The 27,817-nt window shown below is 39.7% G+C and overlaps 1 protein-coding gene across 1 annotated transcript in view; it reads right to left on the bottom strand.

Annotated features, from left to right (window-relative positions):
* The window catches only part of LOC121911458 (pro-neuregulin-3, membrane-bound isoform), a 383,988-nt gene that overhangs the window by 20,143 nt on the left and 336,028 nt on the right, over positions 1-27,817 (bottom strand). Inside the window, exons 6-7 of the mRNA XM_042432965.1 lie at positions 8,227-8,329; positions 1,232-1,358 (exon numbers count right to left, since the gene is read on the bottom strand). Coding sequence (XP_042288899.1) covers positions 1,232-1,358; positions 8,227-8,329 — 230 coding nt within the window. The remainder of the gene's footprint in view (positions 1-1,231; positions 1,359-8,226; positions 8,330-27,817) is intronic.

Raw genomic sequence — 27,817 nt, 5'->3', positions numbered from 1 at the left:
TCCTCTGACTTTTTGCCACATTTTAAGAATTTTACACAACTTCCCATGTTGGCATTGATGATAAACATATATACAATATATGTGTATATATGTTTAAAGCTGTTTCAACAAAAGACCAATGCTGATGCCAATGACATGTTCTAGTTTTATTTCTGATGGTGCCTATTGCGGACACTTGATGCAAATCAGGCCAAGGACTGACTCTCTGCTGTATCATAAACTGTAAGAATGAATTGTAATTATCTCTATGCAAACTGGGTCTTATACACAGGTTATACATTTCTATGCTTCTCCCACACAGTGATTTATCCATCTTGTGCATGTTTATGTTTTTATGATGGATCGAGAGTCCCTCATGTATGCATGTGCTCGGCTTCATTGTAAATTTAAATCATGGTTACATTGCCCTTGGGGGAAACATAGAATTTATCCAATAATGCTCCGTGTCAAACCTGTGTAGATTAGATAGGTTACTTATATGATGAACTTGTAAAAAAAGGTTAAAGCTAAATTATGCATAATGGTACACAAACACACACACACATACACTCTCCCAAGGCAATTGAAGATGGTGGATTTGACTGACATTCAAATTAAGGTAACTGCACAACTGGGAGAGATGTGATGACAAAGAGCGGTGAGAAGATGATGAATGACATCGCTAGTCAGCGCCGCGCTCCCAAACCACTGAACAATTGCTCGCTCAAAGACCTGTGAGCCTGATGCAAGTAGCCAGGAGGAGGTGGGAATACAAACTGATTTGTATGCAGCTAAAAACTACAGGGGGTAATGAATTTGATGACAGATACTAATACTCAGAGGTGTTATATGTATACTTTATATGTTTGATCTCTTTAGGTGCACTGTTACCAGACATTACATTTTAGTTGTTTCTTGCCTTTAACAACAATCTAAGCAACAAAAGGTTTTAAATGTGGTTGTTTTTCTTGGTGGTGTTACAACTTTATGCTGGTATGAGTAGTAGAAGCAACTGAAGATGCTTTTGCCAAATATTGAACCCTACTCTTTAGAGTCTTGCTGAAATATTTAACCACAACTAGTTCAAGCTGATGCCATCTAAGATGTGCCGTCTTCTAAACGTAAGATCATACAGTTAAAAGAAATGGGAGCAACCTGAGTTACACACACATGAATACTGTTTTACAGGTGTATACACACGTATCCGCGTCCTTGACTAGGAAGCAGAAGCACAAGATGCAGCAGTAGTCACCTCATGCATTTGCAGGTTGGTGTTGAGACTTCTCGTCTTGGAGTCCAGGGAGTTATGGGAATTAGTGGTGTAGTTTTTCAGACTGCGACTCTCCTTCAGGTGGGCCTGGAGCTTCTCTCTGCGCCTCCTGCAGAGAAAGAAAAACAGAAGGATGCACAGTAGAGTTTATTTTCGGAGCACTTTGACCATTGTCAGAAAAATTAAAGTAAATCCTGTGTCATCTACAGAACAGCAGGTCTGCAGGTTTTCACCTTAGTCAAATTACATGTTTTTATTGATTATTAAACCACCAAGTGTTAACACCAGCTTTGTGTGTTAAGACTTTAAGAAGAAAGTTACAGATAAGACTGAGGTATAGAGCATGAAATCAAGCCAAAACCGGGCCAGACAGACTACATGTATTATTAAACTTGCACAGTGGTCAATTAACATGAAAGATTGACTGTAAAAGCTCCAATCAGGCTGTCTAGTCCAGTCAGAAACTTAACTGCTTCTTTCACTGTGATTCAGCTTCAATCAGGAGAGACACGAAGTTTATTATACAGACGATATTGATGATTAAGTCTTGTCTAGACTCTACAGGGAGATTTTGTAATCGAGGGACATCAGTCCTGAGCAGCAGCAAGATAAATCCCCCCGTTGAGTCCAGACACTGGCGGTGGTGGCAGCGGCTGATGACTTCTGCTGAGACTGATAAGGCAGATGAGGTTGATGAAGTGATGAACTGATGAATCTGCAGAGACTGGGCGGTGATGGGGAGATGGTGGGGTGCGCTAGAGGCAGCATGAGAGCACTACGGGCAGAGAGGGAGTAAACATATTTAAAAAGACTGCTGCAAGATGATAGGGTGACAATGAGGGTGTGTCACAGTGCTATTGGTTAGATGAGACCAGCTGATGAGAACAGCTGATGTCTCATTTGATGCTACAGACAATGACAGCAAGGAAATGATGAGTGAGTATGCGTGAGGGATGGGAATGACAGATGGTTTGAGAAATAAAACTACAGACCTGAGCCTGTAAAAGATAGTCTTCCTGACTGAACTTTCACTAAAGCTTCATTTCTTAAATTTACAGTTAGTTCTCGGTAGGACTTCCCTTTAGTAATGTCCTCCTTGACTGCAAACACGGAAGGAAATGGGAGGCAAACAGAGGTCTCCCTACTTCATCATCATTACCTTGCCTTTATTTCTGACACACACCAGTAATAATTTGCATGGTTGCAAGAGGTTCTAGAAGTCATTTCAGACATTTAAACATATGACCAGTACTGCTGCCATGTTTCCCAGTCGGTAGTGTCAATGATTCCAACACTTTTCAGTAAGGCACTTTTAAATTGCCATTTACAGTATTTCAGACTCCAAAAGTGTGGAGTCAAGAGAAGCTGGGCTTGTTGTAGATTCTTGATCCTACAGAGGTTAAATATCTGGGACTCCAGACCGCGTCAATCGGAAACTGAAGGAGCCTTTTGAATGAGAGGCGAAATGTTCTCAAGAATCTACAACAAGTCTAGTGGTTCTTGACTCAACACTTTTGGATATACCATGACCTGGAAGACTGAGAATCTTCACAGTATTTCAGACTGGAGTTGTCCAAAGGATTGATCATGGAATGTATCTACAGATACAAGTAAGTCAAAAGACTAAATTTATAGGTCTGTATCCTTCTTTATTCTTCTAAATATTCATAATATACTGGATGTGTCATTCCTCTTGAGAGTATATGCTGTACATGATTTTCTCCAAATTTCTGGGGTCATCCACATTTTTTTAAAAAAAGACTCAGTGGCTAAGAGGAATTAAGGAATTAAGTTCTATCAGTGTCATGCTCTTGAGACAGAGGATTAGAAAGAAAGTGAGTTATTGACTAAAGTTTCTCAACTATACCTGGTCCTCTTCTTTTCTGCCTAAACTACAGTAAAAAGCATTAGAAGAAACCAGTATACTAGTTTAAATGATGTAACTTGACTGCATTGAATGATTTCTGTTAAGATCTTTACAGATGTACAGATGTACAGAAAGCTTTGTAAGACACTGAATGGCTCTGGGGTAATTGACTGGCAAACTAATCTTGCGTTGAGCTGACTCATGACAAGAGGTCTAGAGAACACCATGTCAGAGGGAAAAGGCATAATTAGATCTTGTGGAGCAGAAGGTAATCTGTAATCTGATCTGTCGCGTTCCTCTATAGAAGCTGTTCTGGTTTTTCTGACTAGTGTACATTACATAATCTTAATTATTACAACAGCTGTTACCCAAGCGTACACAATCACACTGACCTGGATGGAAAATACACCAAATCCCTTTGTCACGACTTCATTCTGTTTTTGCCAGATTAATGCTCATTATCAGATACAGCCGATGAATACCTTACAGTTCCTCTCTCTCGGACACTCCTTCGCCGTATGACAGCGATGTAATGAGGTGTTTACAAGCAGCCTTATGGTAAGCCTCTATCCTCTCCACCTCTGCGGCACTTATCTTAGAAGAAGACTGCAACATTTGGTACACAACACTATACTCTACTACTGGAAAAGCTTTTACTTCTTATCTTATCTCTTATCTCCTCTAGAGCCCTGGTACAGTCTGGTTGTTTATTCGATGCTTTAGCATGAAAAGGGTATTCTTGCTCTTTATGATGGAAGCACATCGGAACTTTTTGTTGAGAGATATGTCGTTTATCATTTTGTGTCAATCACTTTACCGCAGAAAGTTTAGCTTATTTATATAGAAAGTATAAGAGTAACTGTTTCAACTTATTGTGTTCATGTAATAAACAAGTCAGCATGGACGCCTGACTTCACGTCTTTATCTTTCAGCTCATGTCTCCACGTAATGAAAGAGAAAGATGACTGATTATGAGGTTGCGTGAATCTTTGAACTTGTGAAAGAGATAATTACAGTGTTTCAATGCTTTATAATCACCGAGGGTTTAGATCTCACTCTCTGCTTTAATTTAAAGGTGTTTACATCCACATCAGATGATCATCATAGGAGTCGTAACCCTTTAGAACACAGCGTACCGACTGTGGGCGTCCAAAAGTAGTTGCACATAAACTTTACAAAATGTAATATTTGATGTGAAACCCTCTGAAGTAAATGATGGACTGAAGTCTCAAATCCACAGACAGCACCACCATCATCACACACTTGGTGATGCTCAGCCAGACCTGCACTGCAGACATTATTACTGGTGAGGGACTGGTCCAGATGAGAATATTTAACTGTTTGACTCTTTGGTTGCTTGCATGTTTAAAGATCATTAACCTTCTTTTGTGTCCTTAAATTCAAGGCTATGTATAAAAAAGATATTGAATGAATGAATTAAATTTTATTATTGTGTCATGCATACAATTGTATGCCCAGCCCGCATGGACTTACCATAAATTCAAACAAGCCAGGACCACAATACAGCTTAGACATTGTTAAACAACAGAGAAAGAAAATAAAGAAACAACTAAAGCATCTTTCACCTTCAGATCTTCAGGAGATCTACTGAAAAATAAATACTCATTAAACAATCTATCTGGCTTTCTTTAACAGACTTTTTGAGATAAAGTTAGCAAACTCAAACAGCCACTCCAGATTTTGCTCAACTGAACACCAGAATATTTCAGTGGAGCGATATCATGGTACAATAATCATAATTTGTACAGTACAAAAGAAAATACGACTCAATTTCCACTTCACCCAAATCACACAGCTCACACAGTCTGTCTTCTTTTGAATCGACCGACCGCAATGGTCAGACGAAGAATGAATACCAGCTCTCAACTGTGCAACCAAAGATCTTTGGCCTCTAGATAAACAAGATGTAACATATAATTCAGGGCCAAAATTCTGTTTGATATTGCACATATGTCATTACTTTTGGCTTTGACAGAACATTTTCAAACCATTTTTCTTCAAATTTCAGTGAGAGCTTATTTTTTGACGGGGTTAATATTACAGCACAGATTATTCCTGTTGATATACAGCATATCCACCTCCTCAAAAACTGAGTAAAGCTATTTTGCCCATGGAGAACTGTGTGAACTGTTTGCTCCACATAAATACTTTCATATTTATTCCGTCCTCCTCCATTTTGATTAGACTGCTCCACAGTCAGATCATTTCACATTTTTGTTGTACAGACCCTGGTAGCCAGGCCATGTCTCCCTGAATTGCGGGAATCAGAGCAAATCTATGAACGCTCAGAAAACATTGTATAGCTCTATTCTGTATGGTGTCTATAGTTTTAGATTCTTTTAAATTCAACAACCCTTGCAGCATAGTTCAGTATGGGGAAGACACATGCATCATAAAGTTGGGTATATGTAGAATAACCGAGATCATTACATACTTTGAATTTGTCAATGACAGATCCTAAAGCTCTCTCAGCAGAGTCAACAATGAAATATGTGAAAGGACAACGTGAACAACCGATGGAACAACCTTAGCAACAAAGCTTATGGAACGGATGGATGTTTGTTGGCATATGAAAGATCTGATGTCAGTTCGAAGGCTGAAGCCCTGGATTTTGACTTTCAGGCAGTATGATCACCTCAAGTTTTGGAACTTTGACCATGTTAAACATAGACATCCGACATCATAACCATAAAAAATAATAGAAGATCACAGAAAGCGCGATATGTTCCCTTTAACAATAATAGCAGATATTTGTTTTTGCAAATTGTATGGATTGTAGATTTGTTCGAAGGTTTATAATGTTGTACTGTTACAGTAGTATCCTGATGGTGGCTTAGAAACAATATTTAATGTGGATTTGTCATGTCTGGCTGGCATCTGGCTAGTATCAGTGCTAATGTGTTTTTTTTTCCATTTAACTGCATTTTTGTCTGGCTCTTTTTTTTTTTTTTGAGGTGTGGGAAAACCTTTGACTTTATCTTCATTCAGGCCGTTAAGATCTGCATGGACACTTCCCCCCGATCTGTATGCATCTTCTCTACTGAGCAACCTAGTCCCCTGACTCAATTACGGATTCATTGAAAGCGCCTGTCCATCATTCCTTGATCCGATTATCTTGTTGTCAGGCTGCTCACTCACTCACATCATTATATTACAGAGGGAAGCCTATGGAATTACAGTGCCATCTATCACAGCTCGCTCCACGCTCCATATACCCTGAATGACAGACTGCTGTTACATACCGGATGTTTGACCCATCCTGTTGAGAATAGAGAATCTCTCCAGGCAAGCTATACAAAGTTCTCACAGCCCTGTGATGGATGTAGGCCATTCATACGCCAATTAATGTGTAGATAGAGAGAGAGGGACAGAAAGCAGAGAGAGAGAGAGAGAGTGCAGGAGCCACATGAGCTGACCTTTGGGTTATAATGGGCTATGAATATGTGTGTGCACATAATGAGATTTACAAGGTTGGGATTTCGTTCAAGATGTTTGATGCCTCAACATGTTCCATTGGCCTTCGCTAAATTAACAAAATGTCTCCTTGGGCATTTCTTCTGCCTGCACCCAACACGCCTTATTGCCAAGTGTTGTAACGTTTTGCTTACTTTTGGACCTATGACATATTTTATCAGTAGTGTGGTCAGAGAAAGTTTGAAAATCATTGCGATTAAAATGAAAGTAAGAAAACGGTGGCTTGGATGAAATTACATGTCACTACAGCTAATTTACCTTCCAATATATTCATTAGAAAATTTCAGATGTCACATCTGTGTATGGCTGGAAAAATGGTAGAAATGCCAATTGCAGTCCCTGAACTCTGTGCATGTGTGTGTGTGTGTGTGCCTTGCTGTTGTTGTGTCGAAGTCTGCTTCTATATCGATTTGTGTCTCCCCTTACCTTAACCTGAACCAAACCTTAGCCTCAACCCAAACCAGTCACCTGAGCTCTAATCCCAAACATGGGAAACACTGTTCTGAGTGGAAACTGTCTCTGACCCATGGTAAACTTGGAAAATTTAGAATCATGATGTCTGTGTTGTTCAGTATCTTTACTTATGTTGTGATAAAGTTGTATTTTCTATTGTTTATAGGAAGGCAATAAATAAAACAGATTCTGGTTTATTACAACTTGGGTCTTATTTTTGTTGTTTTGGCCATAATTTCTATCAGTTATGATAACTTTGTGCTCACCAAAGTAACTGGATCTGGGAACATGATGAAATACAAGGCAATAATTATGAGCATTCAGACAATTTAACATGATGTGAACAAGCCAATAATTTATCCAGATTATCTAATCTGTTTATTTGGAAGTAAAGGAAAAAGCGAACACACACTAGGGGTGTTTTAAACCTATAGTTTGTTTGCTGTGGTCCAAATCAGTGGATGAACTGGTAAACTTGCTGTGTTTTCCCCTTAATTTGGTTACTTTTCAAACAGAAAAAAATCCAAGCGAACCAAAATGCATCACTAAAAGCCACGTGGGAACCTTTACTCCAGTCATTTGTTGGTTCACTCTGGGGCGGGAGCAAGAACGTAAACACAAAAAGAAGGTCTTCAAGAAGTTCCTATTTGCCCTAAATATCAAGAATGAAGTACCTTGTTGCTAGTCCGGGTTGCACCTGACTACAGGAGCTGTTTATCTCAAACTTGTAGCGTACGCCTAGTATTTACCACCACAAATGAACCACTCCAGAGTTGTTTGGGACTGAACCAAGAACACATCCTCAGTAGGTCTTGATATAGTTGTTTTGGTCGCATTGGAGTACGGTTGCAGTGTTCAGATCTGCCCAAACTAATCGTTCCAAAGAGCAAAACAATCCAGAGTCCATTCCAACTGGACTAAACAACACAGGTTTGAAAACACCCTTTATATCAGTTGCAATCCTTTATTGCACAGGAAAACTGCACATGCAGCCACAGTAAATCCATAATGAAGTTTAAAACAGACATTTTGGATAAAACATTTCACTGTGTGGTTTAGTTTTCCAAAAAAGTTTGGAAGTTTGGGTGTTACATTTAAAACCTATAAACCAGGATTTGACGTATATCCATGTTTATGTTTTTGTGTGTTTTCATTTTCTCACTTGTTGCGGCAGTAGAGGGCCATACAGAGGGTTCCCAGGAGGCTGATCGCCATGGCGATGGATGTGATTGACAGCACCTGTCTCTTGTATACCTCTTTGCTCTCTGTGGGGAAACAAAACAGAGGAAGGAGACACATTAATATTTGAACATCACACTCTTGGGAAATAAAGTCATAGATCACACACACACATATTTGTTGCTGTGTGTGACAGACATACAGACGAAGAGGAAGGGAAAGATGGTTTTTGTTGGTGGCTGTACAAACATGTGCATATCTACTGAGATCTCATAGTCAAAATTCGCAGAAACAGAGTTGATACTAAATTAATGCTAAACAGCAATCTCACCATAACACAGAATTAAACATGGTTCTGAGATTTGTACTTACCCACGTTTTAATTTCTAACATCGTTGTTTACAGCACCCAAACAGCCATTTTAAATCAGCAAACAACCAGTTGCAGTGCAACAGCTCTCTGGGGCTTTTTTGTATCTGCCTTGCAGATTCTTCCATGTATAAGTGTAATTACTTTTGTAATAAATAAACCAAATAAAACTGAAACAAAATAACAACTCATAACCCATTTACAATACACAAATACCTATTTACAATTCTCAAGCAACACCTGCTATTCTTGGTTACCGCACAACACACAGCTCATTTTATCTGCTCTACCACATCGAGTAATGGTCTGATAGATGCCGACTGCTTTTGAAATGGATGCCACATGTAATGGAGCTTGAATACATGGAGACAAGAAGAGTTATGGCGGGGACGGACTCCATTAGTGGAGAAAAATGGAAGCTGTCTTGTTTGCTACAAACATGTAAATCATAGTTGCCTTCAGATACATTAATAGGCGATCAATCAAGTTTTATTTAGCGAGGATCAGACCTTGGAAAGCATGAAGATGACACAAGGTGTTGGGGTTTTACATTGAGGTGATTGAGACAAATTTTTACTGCGGGCGGGTTTGAATGGCCACTTGAGTACAAAAAAGCTCTTAACCGCTGCTTCCTGAGTATGTACGCTTTAAAAAAAAATCACTGCTGGATGCCGCACTGTACAACCTTATTAGCTACAAAGCAACACAATGGCAGCTACTACGTCTTGCTCAAGGGCATCCTGACAGCAGTCGATGAGGAAGAAGGTTACTAATTCATGACGAAGTCAAGATTTTCAAGCCTGTCTGGGAATTCAAACCAGGGAACTTTCAGCACAAGCTTACTGCTGCAGCCTTTAAGCTACTGATGCCCACACAGATATTACATAACCAATCACACATGCACCATGTCATAAATAATCCCTTAAATAACTGATGTCCCACAGTCTATTAGTGTGTTGTCTCCACTCTTCTGCATCTCTCTCCCTCCATCTATATCTAAGTTATGTTTGGGGCCAATGTTGTTTTGATGTTAATCAGTCTGAGTCATCATATTGGCTCATTGGCTATAATTATATCGTTAGAGAGAGCTGGGGGCTGTCCTTCGGGAGTGAGAGTTTGGCTGCAGGGAAGGCAGAGAGACAGCAAGAGAGAATGAGACAAAAAGAGAGACATGAGGAGGTATGAGAAAAAGGTGCAGTGGGAAGGTGGGATGTTGCAGGGATGCATCTTCTGAGTCCTTTTCTCTCTCCTGATACAGACTCAGAAATGTATGGTATTGGCTGATACTGAGTGCCTTAATGTTGCTGCCCTTTTCTCCCTTTTTTAATTTAAGAAATGGCTGATAATGGTTCATGACTTAATTGCTCCATCTCTTTATTTATGAGTCATTAGATTTCCCTCACCCGCCTTGCAGGTATGTGGAACTGATCTCTCCTTAAAGGGGACATATCATGCACATTTCCAAGTCTATATTTATATTCTGGGGCTCTATTGGGATATCTTTGCATGGTTTAAAACAAACAAACAAACAAAACAAATCCTTATTTATCTATATTAGCCCTTTAGGCAGCCCCTCAGTTTGGCCTTTGTCTGAAACAGGCTGTTTTTTTGAGCCCACTCTGTTCTGATTGGTTATCTGCTGGAAGCTGCATCTTGGCCGACCTCAGGATGATACTTAAAGAAACACTAGTAGTCAGATTTCACTCCCTTTTCTTGTTCTTTTTTTCAAAATGGAAACTTCTCAAATACATCTGTAAATGTTGAGTTCTGGTTGTGTTGCAGTGCAGCTAGCCTAGCCTAGCATACAAAGCTTCTCCGAATGGTAAAAGACACACAATGTGTAGCAAAATCGGTAAGCTGAATGGAGTGTGAGCGACTGATTGAGAGGATAATGCAGCTTGAAAAGAAGATTGAAATGCTGCATCAAATACATGACAGTGAACTATTCATTGAATCTGTAGCAGCTACTCTACAAGGTGATGAGCAACCAAATGCTAATGGACAGACACAGCCTTCTACACCAGACTGCATCGGATGTGTAGTCTTCCGTTGCAGACTTGGCTGACATGCTTTCTTGGATATGTCCTGACGCCACTGGATTAGCTACGGAGGCTCCAGAACAAGCCTTCCCTAATGATGCTTCTTACTGGCACAGCATTGGTTCTAGACTGGTCCAGCCAGGGCTTGGTCTGACGTCGTCCAGTGCAGAGGCAAATCCAGCAAGAAATCAAACAAGAGAGCAGCAATGTGGCCACCTTGTGATTGACGAATCACTACCATGGCTACAACATTGATAACGTAACATAACCATGGCATAACTCCAGATTCAAAGAGTATAGGTGTAGCTGTCGCTATTTCACAGTGTGTTTTCAGTTCATTGAAGTTAATTGTAACATTATGGTTGCCTAAAAAAGTCTTGTTCAGTGTATTGTTGTACTAAAAGACTCTCTAAGGAGCTGGCTGTTCCGTTTTTCCAGTAAGTACATTTAGTCTTAATGGTTTTAGGCATGTTTTTCGCTGGTGAAAATTAGCATTAGCATTAGCATTATCACAGTTAACCACAGATTGTAAATGCACTGTGCTAACCAAGCTAGCAGCTAGCACTATGGTCAGCTCCACCCTCTTGTCCAAATATGGTCACTTCTGGCTCCAAAAGTCAAATATAGTGACCGTCAAATCCAAGATGGCGATGGTCAAATCGCTAAACTCGATGCTTCAAAACAGCAGTCCACAAACTAGTGGGTGACGTCATGGTGACCACGTCCATATTTTTTTTTATAGTCTATGGTTGCCAGTCATCCTCTCTACACATTCAAGTTCAAGTTTGTTTATTTGTCATTTCCACATACAACGAATACAGCAATGAAATGTCGTTTCTATTGGCCCAAGGTGCTAACACAAAAATACACAAAAATACAACATAGACATGACCATCAAACACTCAGGAAAAAGTACATGATGTGACTGTTGGCGTTTAAAGTGCAGTGTGCGCACCTATATATAAATGTAGTGAATAGTGTAGCAGGGTAAATAGATGCATGGTGCAGTGGGACAAAAACAGTGAGGTTATCTCATATGAGGATTATTATCCACACCGGTCTTTCGACATTCTGCGAAGGAAAACTGGCTCTGAGATCCTGAAAAAGACTTTTCCCTGCTACTGGAAAAACAACTATCAATCGCAACATGTATTAATTTCTGGCCCCATTCAAACTCTGGGGAAAGGAATCAAATCTTTTAGCGGACTCCTTGGCCTGAATACATGGCTGACATCAGCATGCCTCACCCATGGGATAAAGTTTGACACTTTCAATATCTTTTGAAACTGTAAAAAAATGTTTTAAACCTGATGGGGTTCACCCAAACTTCACTGGATCCAGACTACTTGGTGCCAACTTACGTCATGCCCTTGGGATGCCATACCCAAACAAGAATGTGTGGATAAGCGTGAAGGACAATGCACACACACACAGACATCCTGTATCTCTCCCCCCTCACCTGATCCTCTGTCCCAATCAGAGGACAGAGACATGCTCTGAATGACTTGGGGAGGTTGTCATCAAAAAAGACCCCACAAAAAACACCCCTCAACCCCAACACACTCACCAATCAAGGATTTAGTTAAAGCTGCCAGGCTGAAGCTCAGTCAAATTGATTAACTACTAAACAGCAATAACCAAAGACATCATCACTCAGGTGTCCACTGGGGATGAGAGCGACCTCATGCTGCTTCCTTAAATATACCGGTGATCTAAGCAGCCCTTGGCATGGTCAAACACATCATGGCAATCACAGACCATCTGGTACCTGTCTCAGTAATCTTAAATTTATCAATGTTCAGCCACAACCAGTCTCCTTTCCTGCCACAGAACTCCAACAGCTGAAATTAGCTCTTTTTAATGTCAGATCATTGGTTAATAAATCCTTCTTGATTAATAATCTGATAATTGAAAAGACTTTGCATTGTATGTTTTTAGCTTCGACGTGGCTAAACAGCACTACTGGTGTAGCAACACTGATAGAGGCTTGTCCTCCAAATTATAATTTTTTATCAGTCAGTCGCACAAAACAGGAAAGAAAGAGGGATGGCGGCCATTTTCTCTACACAGTTTGTCTGTTATGACATTGACCTGGGTGAATTTACATTGTTTGAATATCTTTCTCTTGAGCTAAAAATAGAATTATCAGTGCTCATCATTACATTATATTGGTCACCAAGATATTCATCACTATTTCTACAGGAATTCTCAGAGCTGATCTCACTCGGTATCACTAGATATGAACATTCATATTAATAACAATAATGACTCCAGAGCTATGGAGCTTGTGAATTTACTGGACAGCTTTGAACTCACCCAACATGCAAATGAAGCCACTCATCAGCATGGTAACACTCTAGTAGAACTAGTAATAACAACAGGGTTAAACATTGATAATGTTTCTATCTATTTCTGACCATCACTGTGTGTTTTTTGATGCCAACCTAACCTTAACAAAGACAGAAAGGGTTTTTTTTTTTTTTTTTTTTTAGAGATATAGAGATTCCTAGATAACAAGGCTGAAACAGTGTTTTCTAATATTATGAGATCATTTGAGCCATACATTTATAACTGCTCTTTAAATGATATGCAAATTTCAGCATTACCTCGTCATCTGCTTTAAATACAGCTGCTCCACTAAAGGTTAAAAAGAGGTTGACTGACAGAATCTCCCCGTGGTTAAACAATAAAAGTGTTAATGAGATCAAGAGAATCTGTCAGGCAGCTGAAAGAAAATGGAGGAAAACTAGGCTCACAGGTCTCTCTTAAAGAAAATAACATCCTGGAGGAATTTCAGTCAGGCTTTAGAACAAACCACAGCACTGAAACTGCTCTTACTCAAATAATCAGCAACTTCAGACTAAACTCTGATGACAATAAGGTCTCAGTTCTTATCCTCTGAGACCTAAGCACAGTGTTTGATACAATTGACCATGATATCCTAATCAATTGTCTTGAAAAGTGGGTTGGTCTTTCTGACTGTGTTAAACTGCTTCAAATATACATCAAAGGTGGAACGTTTTGGAGATCATGTGTCTGAGGAACATGACAACTACTTTGGAGCTTCATAAGGGAGCTGCCTTGGTCCGTTATTATTCACACTATACATGCTGCCACTTGGTGACATCATCAGAGAACACAATGCATGTTTCCATAGTTACGCAGATGACACACATCTGTACATCTCTGCTGAACCAAATGATGCTGCAGCTATAAACTCCATTATTACCTGTCTTCTGGCAATAAATAAATGGATGAGCAATAATATCTTTAAGTTAAATGAGGAAGAAACTGAAATCCTATTAGTCCACCTTAGAAACATAGCTAAAGTACGACCATTCATTAATCAAAAAGATGCTGAAAAACTAATTAATACCTTCATTTCAAGCTGACCTGATTGCAGTAATGCACTTTTTATTGGCCTCTCTGAAAAACAAAAAACCCCACTGAGAGACTCTGCAGCTCAGCTATTAACCAGAACCAAGAGGAGAGAACACATTAGTCCAGTTTTAGCTGCTCTGAACTGGCTTCCTGTAACATTTAGAATTGACTTAAAGGTCCTTTTCCTTACATACAAAGCCCTTAACATGCTAGGACCGAGCTACATTGCTAACTCCTTTTGTTCACTATTTGCCTTTAAGAACACTTTGATCATCTGCTTCTGGTTTATTGGAGAAAGGAAAATCGAGGATGCGGCCTTTATCAATTATGCCCTAAAACTATGGAACACACTATCGATAGATATGAGGGAGGCTAGCTCGATAAATATTTAAAAATGAAAGCTAAAAACTTATATTTTCACTTTAGCCTTTAACTAACAACTTTCCTGATAAAGGCCTGAAATTCTTTTTTGCACTCTGCTTCATACTTATGCACATCAGGTGGATTTTATTTTATATCTTATCTTACATTAATGTTTTTAACATATTTTTATTTTCATCTATTTTCATGTAAAGCATGCAGTACATGTCATTTCTTTGTTGTAAAGCACTTTGAGCTGCATTTCTTGTATGAAAGGTGCTATACAAATAAAGTTTCTTCTTCTTATCATTATTATGTTCCAGCCCAAATCTGATCCAAAATATAAAAGTGGACAACATGAACAACCCGTGGAACAACCTAAGCAAGAACCTCAGCAACAAATGCCGTTTTTCCATTACATGACATCGCCTCGACTCAACCGTACTCTACTCAACTCTACTCGCTTTTGGTGCTGGGAACTTTTCTGGATTTCGTTTTCCATTACAGTCTGCAGTGATGACAGTTACTAGATTGGTCAAACACACACACAGTGCAGCTGCTTCAACTTGTGTACCGCTTCATTGGTAAAACAAGGAAGCGCTCGTGTATCGATTTAGGACCAGTTTAGGACAAGGCGAGGACATTTCTCTTCTTTGATGTTGAAAGTAAAGGCTTTGTTGTCGGCTTCTTGACTCGTTTTAAAAAAGGCGAGAGAAAAAGAGAGAGAGAGCGAACGCACGCATGAGAGAGACCACTTTTCTCTTTTGAGAGAAAAGCCTGTGAATGAGAACAATAAAACTTATTTTCAGATGCTCTTAGTTTTATTTTCCTCCTCTGTATTTCTACTTTTCAATCATTCATTAAATACAAAGAACAACGGGACAAATCTGTGTTGTTTTTTCCTCATGTGTGATTGCTGTGTTTCAAACATGGCTGTCATTTTTTAGTTGAGGAGCACAAGCAAGCGAGAGAGACAGTGTGGCGGTGGTCAGGCAAGGAGAGAGGAGCAGCGGTAGAGAGAAGCAGTATGAGAGAAATAACTGACCAATCAGGTGGACTTCAGTGTTTTCACGTCACCTTTTAGTATCAGCTAAAAAAGAATAACAGGTACCAGGTACTATCCACAAGTTTTGCCTAATGGAAAACCAAAAAGGGCAAGTAGAGTCGAGTTGAGTTGAGCCAGTACCGTGTAGTGGAAAAGGGGCTAAAGGCTACAGAATGGACGTCCATTTGTGGGCATGTGTGAATTATCTGACATCATCATGAGAAGGAAGTTGAGGTAACTTTTCAAACTAAGTGTTCTGAGCAGGCTGAAGTTTTGGAACTCACACATCCCACATCGTGACAGAAAATCAGAACGAGCACGATATGACCCCTTTAACTATAGAAACAGATATTTGTTTTTGCAAATTACCAATATTTAATTAAGCATTAGTGACATGGCATGCACAGGCTTGTAGTTATAGTTCTCATTTTATCCTCCTGTTATTGTCTTGGGCTGTCATTTGAGCGATCAGCTGTTCACATCAGCTGTTCACATCTATCCAATTGCACAGCAACACGCCTCCATTGTTAGCCCATCATCTTTTTAAATGTTTCTCTCTCTGTCTTTAATGCTGCTGATATGCGCGCCCCTCCACTTCCCCATCACCATCTAGTCTCCGCAGATTCATCAGTTTCATCACTACATCAGCCTCATCAGCCTTATCAGTCTCAGCAGAAGTCATCAGCCACCACCACCGCCACCATTGTCTGGACTTTATTATGCTGCTGCTCTCAGGGCTGATGCACCTCGATTAATAATTTCCCTGTAGAGTCTAAGCGCCAAAGACTTTCCTGACCAAGACTTAATTACCATTACATCACCTGTTATAATAAATAATTATCTTTACCTCATTCACTATGTCTCTCCGGATTGGTGTATTGTTTGCTCACAAAGTTCTTTTCACCATGACCATGATCATTCTCTTACCTAAGCGAGTATGTTATTTTAACCCAAACCTTTATCATTTTGTAATTGTAACCAAGTGGTTTTTGTGGCTAAACCTAACCAAAACTCAGTCATAGTGGTATTTTTTGCAGTGGTGAATAGTAACGGTTTTGGATGACACTGAAAAATGATGTCTTCCTGCCAATAAGGGCGTTAGTTTTAAGAATAAAAACATATATGTGTCGTTCTGGAGGGCGATTAAACAATGTATTTTGTTGGACTTGAATCAGCTCAAGAAGAGAAGAGACTGAAAGTTTTCATCCATCCAGGAAAAATGCCAGAAATGTCTAAAATGAAACAAAATACACACACACACACACACACACACTTCAAATAAGTGTTTTCTATGCTTGGCTGAGGTGGAAAAGATGCTATTTTGAGACTGTGAACAAAAAGCTGAAGGAAACAGATTTTTGTTTTTTTAATAAAAGATGATGTTCGGGATTTAGATGGAAACAGAGGAAAGACTGGGACAAGAATAGAGCGGGGAAATATCGAAATTCCAACTCTGGATGACTTCATCTCGCTCTGTCTGCAGTGCTGATCTGAAGGAAACTGTCATCTTAGTGGGCAAAAGTAATTGATGTTACACAGCGTATCACATACAGTCAGACTAATATGATATAAATGCATGCAGCATGCTTGGTGTGAGGCCATCTAAATACATTGCCATGGATAAGCAGTACTTCAACTTCCTCCTACCCTCCCGCAGTCCTGTTTGGACACACCTACTGTAAACACACTCTCTTGATGTGAATAAATCATACGGCTCAAGAGAGGGAAAGCATGTTCGTGTTCCATCTATGGGGCCATGAGGTCACATCTTCTATTTACTGTATTTCCACTTCAAACCTCCAGTTCTCTGCCCTGCAGAGCCCTGCTGGTCGCTTATTTACAGCAGCATTATAGAAAAACATGATTAATATTTTACTCTAAAGGCAGTAACAGCAGCGATATAGAAGTGTTTCTGTGACCTTTTCGTACATATGTAATCATATACAGTCAGAATGTGTTTTACAGCAGCTATGTTTCCATACAGGTGAGCTGGAAAGAGAGAGAGAGGAATCAATAAGTGAAGGAATAAGTGATGAAATACCCTTGAAGCAGCTTCGTATAAAATAGAGATGAAAGCCTTTAGCCTTTATTGCCTTTAGTGCGCTATTTATGACTTGTCAAGTTTGATATACAGTAATACCCAAACACATAACATACACAGTAGTACTTGCTTATAGTGCTGATACAACACATGGGCCTATCATTTAATGTCTCAAATCATTCAAACAACTGATAAAAAGAAAGGCAAGAAATCTCTCTTTCTGACTATTGACAGAGCTGTATCTATCCATCCATCCATCCATCCATCCATTAGTCAAACTATGTTAAAAAGGTCAGTTCAACCCAAGTGGCTGAAGCTAATGCGGAAGTACCTTAAAGTGCCATCGATGGCTGCTAGATGTTGGCTCCAAAGAATCTGTGGCTCCAACTGACTCCCATTCAAAAAGCGTCAACTTCTCTCAAGAAATACTAAATCAATATCCTTCTTCAGTGAGTCATTATGGTCTAAATTGCTAAATACAGGCCCTCTAATAAGTGTGCAGGTGGTCATTGTGGAAATTACTGCTCAGTTAATAAGATTTGAAGTCGGACTATTGTCGCTTGGTGTTCCTAGTAAGCTAGCGTTAGCTTCAATTCAAGGTAGCGGGGCGTGTTTCCAGAGTGTGAAAGGCAACACCCCACACTCCTTATTTGGAAGATCCGAGCTCCAAACAGAAAAGATATCACTGACCATAAGCTGCAACACTGGACTCTGATGTGTCTCTCCAGAAACATATTGTATGTCCTGGTTAGTCTGGATAATCTACAGACCACAGTGTACAGTTTTATGTGGAAATACTGTCTGCTACGATTGATGTCAATTGTACAGTCATGAAGGCAGAAATCTCAGAGATGAATATCTTAAAAACAGCCCCCCCCTTGTTGCACCTCATAGCCTCAAGCAATAATTAACATCCATGACAAGTTCTTTACTGTAAAATCTAGGAGTCAATCTCTGTAATCATAAAACCGCACACCTAAGCTATCGAGCACACAAGGATATAATTACAGTACAGTCAAACACAGTTATCACCGCACAGACATACACCGAGGTGACTGAAGTCTGATGACAGGTTGAGATGGTATTTTGGCAGCGTGTCTCTCAGGCATGCTGACTCTGAGCCCTGGTGAAGAGGGCTTAAGTCTGCATGGTGCGGTTCATGACATATAAACTGAAACAGAGGAAACAAAAATGCACTTGGCAGTACTCCAGTATATATACTTCCATCACTATCAGCTTGAGAACATGCATATTTTGCTCTTCTGTGCAACATTTAATTTTAGAAGTGGTTTATGATAAGCGTTATCTCACCCTTACTTAAGTGATTAATGACCAGCAGTGCCAGGTTTGTGAGTCACTGAAGGATTTTTATCTAATGTTTTGGACATATGGACGAGTCAGACTGCTGGCAGGCACTGACACTGTCAAGGTCTGTTGCAGATATTAGCTTAAGGTTTATTAAATTGTGTTGCATTTGTACAATTATGAATTAAACTGTGGCCTCTAGTTTGAGGGCAGTAAAGTTTAATGTTTATTGGCAGCACATTGGATTTGGTTCAAGGTTGCAGAATTCGGGTGCGTGGTGGTTTGAAAATGAGTTCAGGTTTGAGTCCGTTTGGCTGACTGTTGCACTATCATACTACTATGTAAACTACAGATAGTCTGAAGCTAATGAAGCTAATCATAATGTTATTTCAGATCAGTAAGGTTTCCAGTTGTGTCAAGATTTGCAGCCTTCAAACAGATCAAATACTATCAACCCGAGGACCAGCTCACAGCTGCTTAAAAATAAAGATATCGTCTTTAAAATATGTTTCTTACAACGAGGCTCGTTATGGTGTTTCATTATTGAACTGGCAGTAGTTTTCATTTCCACAAGTTTAACTGAACTGCAATTAAATGTGCAATTCATCATAAACAATCATGTTGCTCTAATATAAAGGCAGCTATAATACAGTGAGCTTTCATTACAAACTCAGCATTTCTGCAGGGACACAGAGAGTTTCTAGTTGTGTGTAGGGATTTACAGTCACATTAAACTGTCCTGTTTTGTATTATTCATTGAATCATACAACTATTCTAGACTGTTCAATAACTTATTATATTTATCTCGTACTTAAATCTGCATTAACTGTTTTTTTGTCCACTAGAGCTAAGGGAAACAAACACAACACTGACATATCATCACTTTGTAAATTGATATGTTGAACTTGTTAGCAAACAGTTGCTTATTTCCACATCCAGCAGTTACGGAGCAACATTATCATTCATTTGGAGTCGTGTTTCTGTCCACCTGGTGAATGTTAGTCCAATATTCACTCTATTTTAGCTCTGTTTATACTCTCTCCCAACCCCTGAGGGAAATATCTGGCTCTTTAGCTGCTAAACACTCCACTATGTTCACCAACTAGTCTACAGCTAACTGTGTACATTGAGTTTATAGAGCTTCTTCTCTGAAAACAGCTGCCTGCCGCGGCCCAAAACGACGCTATGAGAGTGAACCAAAACAATAAAGTTGCAGCCTGACAGCTAAACAATTAGCTGAAACTCGCTATAAAGCTCAGTAAAGCCGAAGGGAGCTGCTGATGATTCTCTGTAGATTCATCAATATGAGACATTTTGATACATTGCTATTATAAAAACATATACAGTAGATTATAACTAATTTAATATTTGTATTATCAAAGTTTATCTTGTTTCAGCTATTGAATCATATCTTATACATCTAACTATATTTATATTTTACTTACAGTGAGTTTCAGGGTTTTTTTTACTCTTTAAACTAGAAGATTCTCTTAATGGCAACTTTGTGGGTCAAACTTTGTCATATTTAGACTTGAAAATGCTCAAACCAACCTCGGGCTAGACCATTGTGGATTCTGATTGGTCCAGGCTTGGATTTATAGGTCAGATACCACCTCTGTTCTGTATGTTATATCTCCCTGTCTACACCCAAGAGCAGCTGAAAGGGATGAATGAGAGGAATGACATAACAAGTGCGAGTAAAGATCTGAGGACGCAGACAGAGAGGGACGGGATTCTCGAGCGATTGCCTCACAGCCCTGAGCGTTAGACTCTTCATGTGCAGACTGCAAATGGTGGATAAAACCTTTATTTATGCAGGTCTGCCCTGCTAGAGTAAGCATGCTCTCTCTTGGCTCGTCACGGCCTTTTCCTCTATTACTCGGATGGCTTTATTCGTCCATTTACATACTGAATATAGTCAGGAGACTGTGGCGATTGTTTTTGCTGGTCATTTTCTTATTTCATTGTTATTCTATTTTCTTGCCCAATGGTCTGCAGAAAGTTATCCTCACCTTTATTTCCTACTGAGGCTTTTGCAACTTGTTATATAGTGATAGTGTCCTACCTGCAGCTTGCTCAAAATCCTTCTGTTCGGCTTCTCACTGGCACCCAAAAAGAAAGAGACCAACCATGATGTGCTAACTTGTTTTTACTCCAATGTGGCTTTCAAAATCTACTGTTTGTTTTTTAAGGCATTCACTGCAGCTGGCCATGTCTTATACTTCAAACCTCAAGTTTCTTCTAGGGAGTAAAGCTGTTGGGTGTCCTGTGGTTTGTGCTGAATAAATGCATGCCCCCAGAATTTAAACTTTAGGTTCCACTCAAAGGTTATTTTTAACTTTAGGACATGCAGAACTAACTGTTAATGTCCCAATGTTGCGTGTCTGGTTTTTAACTTTGCCTTGAAAATTATGCAGAGCCTTGGTTAACTTTTGTTGTCTGGTGCTTTGTGTCCTTTATGATTAATGCTTGACTTATTAAAATGGACTTCCCATTGGCTAAAAGCTATGGATTTGCCAGTCCGGTCCCAAACAACGTGCACTCAAATATGGGGGAAATACTCCTGATAGTGGTGCTGTAGCAACTACAAGTTTTTCAAAGTTTGAAATGTTTAAAATTCTCTTAAAATCTGCTTTACTTTCTATGCACTGGAAAGCTACAGCTTCACAAAAATGAAGACACAGCTCTGAATTAATCATACACTGCAACCCAACCTCATCTAAACTTTAAAAAAAAAAAAAAAAATCACCAAAATTGGTGTATAAGATCGTTATTTTGCACCCAATTTGCACAGATGATATTGCGTTTTATGTTTCTGGCAGCAGCAGTAACAGTTTATATGCAAAGAACCAAACTGTTCCCACAAAAATTCAACACTCATTCCCAAATAATCCCAGTAAATGAAAAAAAATAGAAATTCTGATGATGTTTGATTGAAAAGTGGTCTCTGGGAAGACACCGCAGTGATTGCTACTTCTCCCTCTGCGTTACGTCTGTCTGTCTTTCTTCACTCCTGTTACTCATCTCCTTTCTCTTCTTTGACATTGAGCAGCAAAGGCCTTATGTTCTGCAGTCGCGATGCGTTTCAGACCCTAAAGTTGTCAAAGTCGAGCAGAGTGAAATGCGAACTTTTTTTTTGTACCTCGCCTGCAAATTTAAGAGACAACTGATTGACACACATGCCATTAAATCCTATCACTGCTGTCAAGATATATGTAAAAAACAACACAATCACAAACGTGTCCATTGAGTTCTATTCATCTTTGCCGTAGTTTTCCAAACTGCATCCTTCCTGCACAAACACATCTTAGGCCCTCCAAACGGAAATTGAAAATCAACATGACTTAAAATCCATCCTGTCCCAAAAATAGCTTCCTCTAACACTTTGCTCTAACATTGATTTACAACAAGGTGGAACATCTTCCAGTCAGAGCTCTGATGGAAAGGAAATATTGATGCCCACATGACTGACTGACTAGATAAAGTGAATTTTTCTTACCCTTCTTTACCAAGCAATATAAAAAAAAGTGTATTAAGAGGAAGACAGAATTCAAAAATTCTTGAATATATTCTGTGTTTTTATTAAGTCTTGGGTGGGTGACATCCCGGGTGAAGAGATCTCAACCTTCAGACACTTCTTCTCTAATTCTCTACTCTGTTGAAGACGGGCGGTTGATTCTCTATAAATCATGCATGGGGCTATGGGTAGAGAGTTGAAAATGTCTACCATGGGATGAGACGGGAGTATTTTGTTTAAACCCAATGCCAAAATAATACATATACAGTAAATGTTAGCGTTTACTTGCATGTGCTGCAAAGGATATTTCCAAATAACATCACCAGTTTAACTTATTTTCTTTACAGTCAGGGTCAACCATTGTAGTGATTTTCTTTTTCAATACATCTTCAGCAAATTTAAATTGCTATATTAGACATACAAGCTGATGGATCCAAATTAAAAGTCTGAGTTGCATAAAGCTGATTAATGTTTATATGGTGTCAGGTTGGGGAAGCAGGAGTGGACCCAAACGCAGAGGCCAGAATGCAGATTAGATGGAAAAATCACCTTTAATCGTGGACGTTCAAGAACAGGCAAACAGGGCTGAACAGAACTAGACTTCAATCAAAACCAGACCTTAAATACAGACTAAACTAATCAGGGAATGGGGAACAGGTGACGAGACACAAGGGCCGGCTGGGAGTGATTGGCTGAGGGAAACACAGGAAGCAGGGCAGGGCTGACGAGACTGATACAGGGAAGGTGTGGGGAAGACGCAGAGCAGAGCAGAGCTAACGAGGGTGAAGCAGGGCAGGTGAGGAGGAGTACATGAACACACAAGGGAAACACAGTAACAAAACCCAAAACCCAGAAAACACAATACTCTAAATACAACCCACACCAACCTGTCCAAGAACCATCATGAACCCAAACTAAAGTATACAACACACCAGGCTAAACAACAAAAGGCAGTCCAAACCCACCACCCAAATATAACAAGACCCATATGAACCGAAGGACTAAAAGGAAGTCCAAACCAGGAGACCCCAAAGAACACAAGAACATAAAAAGACCAAAAAACACGCAAAGTCCAGGCAGGGTGTGACATATGGCCAATACTTATTTTAGCAAATAAGCTGCAGCAACTTTACCATTAGGCAAAGGTTGGCAATTGCCTTAGGCCCCAAGCTACTAAGGACCCCATAAAACACCTAATACACTCATGGTTAAGAATGTTATTTTTTCTTACTTTTCGCTAATTAATTATATCTTTCTAAAAATCCATACGCTAAAATGTCATCAGAACAGAATGATTCAGGAAAGAAGATAGTTAACTCATGTAAACAGATGGCCAAGTGTGGTGTACAGACTGTTGAAAAATGAATGAAGCTACCCCAGCGGTGCTGAAAAAAGGAGGAAAAGGCAGGAAAGCAGAAAGTTTTTAGCAACATTGCCAAAGGTAACAACCTATTTCACAGCGGCTACTGATGACATTAACATTACTAAAGAGCAGCAAGAAGCCGCTGCTTGTGCTAGCACTAGTGTTAGCATTGCTAATAGTAGTGAAGAGGAGCTACCCGTGTCACTACAGGATTTGAGTCGACCATGGATTTGAGTTGTGCATGCATGACAACATGTGATTTGTCCAAGTGGTGTTGCCATACCTAGCTGTCCAAGATGGCAGATCCGCTCATGCATGCACGACTCAAATACTCAATTGACTCAAATCCTGTTAGTGACAACCCATTGCTACTGGCGGCACCAGCCCAGGTTGCTCAAGCGATGCTGCTGCTACATGCAAAACAAACTTACAGGATCCTTTGATTGGAGATGACAAAAGAACTGCTGCGTTCTTTCTCCATGGCAACAATGGCTTTGACAAACATGGTGATACAGATAATAATCAACAACTAGCAGTCACCTTAATCAGTGTGTTACACTTGAAGATGACCCAGCACTCTGGCGGAAACAGCTGTCAGACAAAGAGTGCTGCTCAATAGTGCAGAGAGGGCCAGTACAGGTCAAGGACAGAATTTTTCCAAAAAAATCAAGAGAGGCAAAGATTTACAAGTAACTATTTGATGAGTGGAGAAAAGATAAGCAGGTCCTGGCTTGTGTACAGTGAAAAAAAGGACTGTGTTATGTGCTTTTGTTGCTGCCTGTTTGGAAACTGAGCACTCAGCTAAGTGGGGATGGGTTCAATAACTGGAAAAATCTTTCAGCCCACATGAGACAGCATGAGAAGTCTGCTGAACACATCACAAACATGGATATCTGGCACAATCTATCACAGAAACTACAAACAAACACAGCTATAGATCACAGCTATAGATGGGTCATCACTGAAACTCATTAAAACACACCTCAGGTCAATTGTGTCACAGGAAAGACTGTCTGCACTTGCTTTTCTCTCCATCAGGCATGAAATCAGGAAGTCACTGGATATGGAATTACTGATGGTAAGATTTGCTGAGGCTAAGGCTCGCAAGGTCAAATTTTAACATTGGCCATCTACACTGTGCCTCCCAGCCATACACAATATAGCCTCATGACAATGACGTATCACAACTTCCAGGAATCCATGAAAGAGATCCATCATGGATCTGATTACTCTAGACGCAACAATACAGCCCATTATTCCCTTTATATGCTCCTCACACACTAAAACTGAGTTGATTACAGAGAGAAAGCAAGACAAACTTAATCAATGTAAATTAAAAAAATACATTCAAGGGAAAGGGAGATAAGATACAGAGAAAAGGTATATTGGTATATTATATTTATTATTTTTGTGTCCATAATTGACCTTGTATTGTGTTGCGTGTTATCTTCTCACTTTAGTAACACAAGATAGAAGACAGAAGACCATAAATATCTAATTTGGGCAGCAGTAAGCAGATCCAGCAAGGAGATTCTATCAGAGAACCTGCTGGAAAACCAGAATAAATGATGACAAGTAATGGCAGATCTTCCCTGTGAATGGACAATAAAGTACTATCTTATCGTACAGAGATCATATTGTTTATGAAAATAAGATTCATAGTGTGTGCATTTGTTGTGTTTTTTCTTTAAGATGTCTGGACATCATTGCTGTGTGAAGACTGATGAAGAGAAGAAGATACAAGTAGGTTTTTCTTAGATAAATAAGGGTTGTAAAAGGGAGGACCCCATGGCTGTGTTGGCCTTAGGCCCTAAATCTGCCTCTGCCAGTAAGGTTTAGGTTTTGGCCATCATTCATAATTTTTATAATAACTTTGTACTCACCAAAATAATTGTTGAGCTCTGGGAACATAGCCACATTGTAACAACAAAATTTGAGGTTGTAAACTAGACAGAATTACTTTATTTGGAGGTAAAATTGAAAAAGAGTCACACATAATGTATAATATTAAGAATAATAATTCTCCATTGCACAAGAAAACTGTGCAAATGCGGTAGGTCATAGTTGAATCATGTCAGTCTGTGACTGGTTTAGTAATAATTTCATCATTTCTCTTCTAAATATGTTTGGCTGATGTGAAGGTCGCTAACCTGTCTGATCATCTTATGACTTGTGTTGTATTTCTTGTCCCGTCTGACTTCTCTTTAGCAGTCTCGCCATGTTCCCAGATCTCAGCAATTAGCTTAGTACAAGGACGACCAAAATAAAAAAAATAAAAATGGAACACCGATGTCTGGTTTGTAATAACAGCTTAATACATGCTTCAGCATTAGTGTCTCATCTGTCACTTCATTGGCTGGAAGCTGATTAGTAACATCCAATTATAGTCATACAGGCATACATGGCGGCGTTTATATCATGTCACACCTCGCTGACTGCTCTGCTGATTTGTTCATGCCAACGTCGTTTGCTGCTGTGGCACCCTTCACCACCCCGACTTCCTCCTAATGTGCAAAGCTTTTTACTTTATTGACTGTACCATGATTATATGTTAAGATCATCTTCCTCCACATCTAACAGTGTAGCCGTTTGATATAAATAGACAATTGCTTGATGCAAGGACTGAAATAATATCAACTGTCCTCTCAAATACTAACATAGCATCAGTTACTATTAACAGAAATGTGAAGTCCTTGGAAGGAACAACACCATTTATCTCTATCCAGACATTTTAGACCTTAAAAATCTTTTTCCCCCCACTTGTAAAACATTCTGAATACTTAACTGGATTAATAGCAAGGACTGCAATGGAAGACTCCCAATAGATCTGTATGGAAACCTCACATTCTGTCCTCCAAAGCCACAGATATTGACAAACCAGGAGTTGAGTGTGGGAGGTGCTTATCTATCTGTGCGCCGCTTAACACAATGCTGGTGAAGACATTGGCAGGAACAGAGATGTTAGCTATGCAAAGAAAATGTGGCAGCCTGAACAATGTTGCAGAAGCATAAAACCTCTCGCTGAATATAAATGGGGGAAACCTGCGAGATAGCTCTGTGGAAAAGATCATCTGTCATTGCCAAGTTTGCATAGTCTCAGCAAGTTTCCTGAAATAAGCTTTGTTCGTTTAACTGCAAAAGCAGTGGTCACGAAACAGAAGAAGAAGCCTGGCGCTGCTTGTTTTTGTGAAATTTTAGTTTGAGAATGTAGCAGCAGTCATTTCAAACTAGGGGGAGGCCATTTTTTATGTAGATGATCCGTTGCTTTTCCCACCTGTCTGCGTGGAAAGTTCCCAAATTATACCAACCGAGAGAGTGAGGGGCTCTAGTTAACAACAAGCCTGCGTGTCGTTAACTAGCGTCCTCAGCTGTGATACCCAACATACAGCCTGCGAGGAGAGCCAAGAACAGGAGAGAGGAGCTTGGCAACGAAGAGGAGGAGCCGCTGGCATCCACCCTGCACAGCCTCACGGGCATGTGCACGGGAAAAAACACACGAACACTCAACACACAATCATTGGAAGAATCTCATCAAACTCACATAAGTAGAAACTAAGGCCTTTAGAAACACACATTTGAACATGTGCCATGCAAGCGCACACATATACACACACACATACTAATGAGGAGTGTATTTGGTAACAGTGCCAACATCATAAAAACTCCCTCACTGTACCCTGCCCGCCTCTCTCTTCTCACTGTTTCCAAGGAGACTGCAGCACATTGGTATTCTGAAGGGACACTTCATAAGCAATTGTGAGAGAGAGGAAAAAGAAAGAGAGGGAAAGCAAGGGAGAGAAAGAAAGCATAAAGATGGAGATGGTGCGGAAAATAAAAGATGTATAAATACATATGTGTGGAGAGAGTAGAGAGAGGGATAAAGACAGCAGCTAATGTTTCAAAGACGCGTGTGAAGTGAGGTCGATGGTCGTGAATCTGTGGATGTACATTCATATAGATGCCATTTGTTTGCGCCACAGCTTTGTCGTCTCCCTGCAAAATGACATAATGATGCCATATGTGATTAGACACATCCACATGTGCCATTTGATGGGTGTCATGAACAATGCATGCACTATATGTAAGCAATCACACAGCATGGTGTTGATCCTACATGAAGCCCTGTGATGTTTACAATCATGATTCATGCAGAT

This window comes from Thunnus maccoyii, chromosome 14 (assembly GCF_910596095.1).
Source record: "Thunnus maccoyii chromosome 14, fThuMac1.1, whole genome shotgun sequence".
In the NCBI taxonomy this organism is placed as follows: domain Eukaryota; kingdom Metazoa; phylum Chordata; class Actinopteri; order Scombriformes; family Scombridae; genus Thunnus; species Thunnus maccoyii.
The sequence above is the reverse complement of the archived record's forward strand: the minus strand, read 5'-3'. Positions and strand labels throughout refer to the sequence as shown.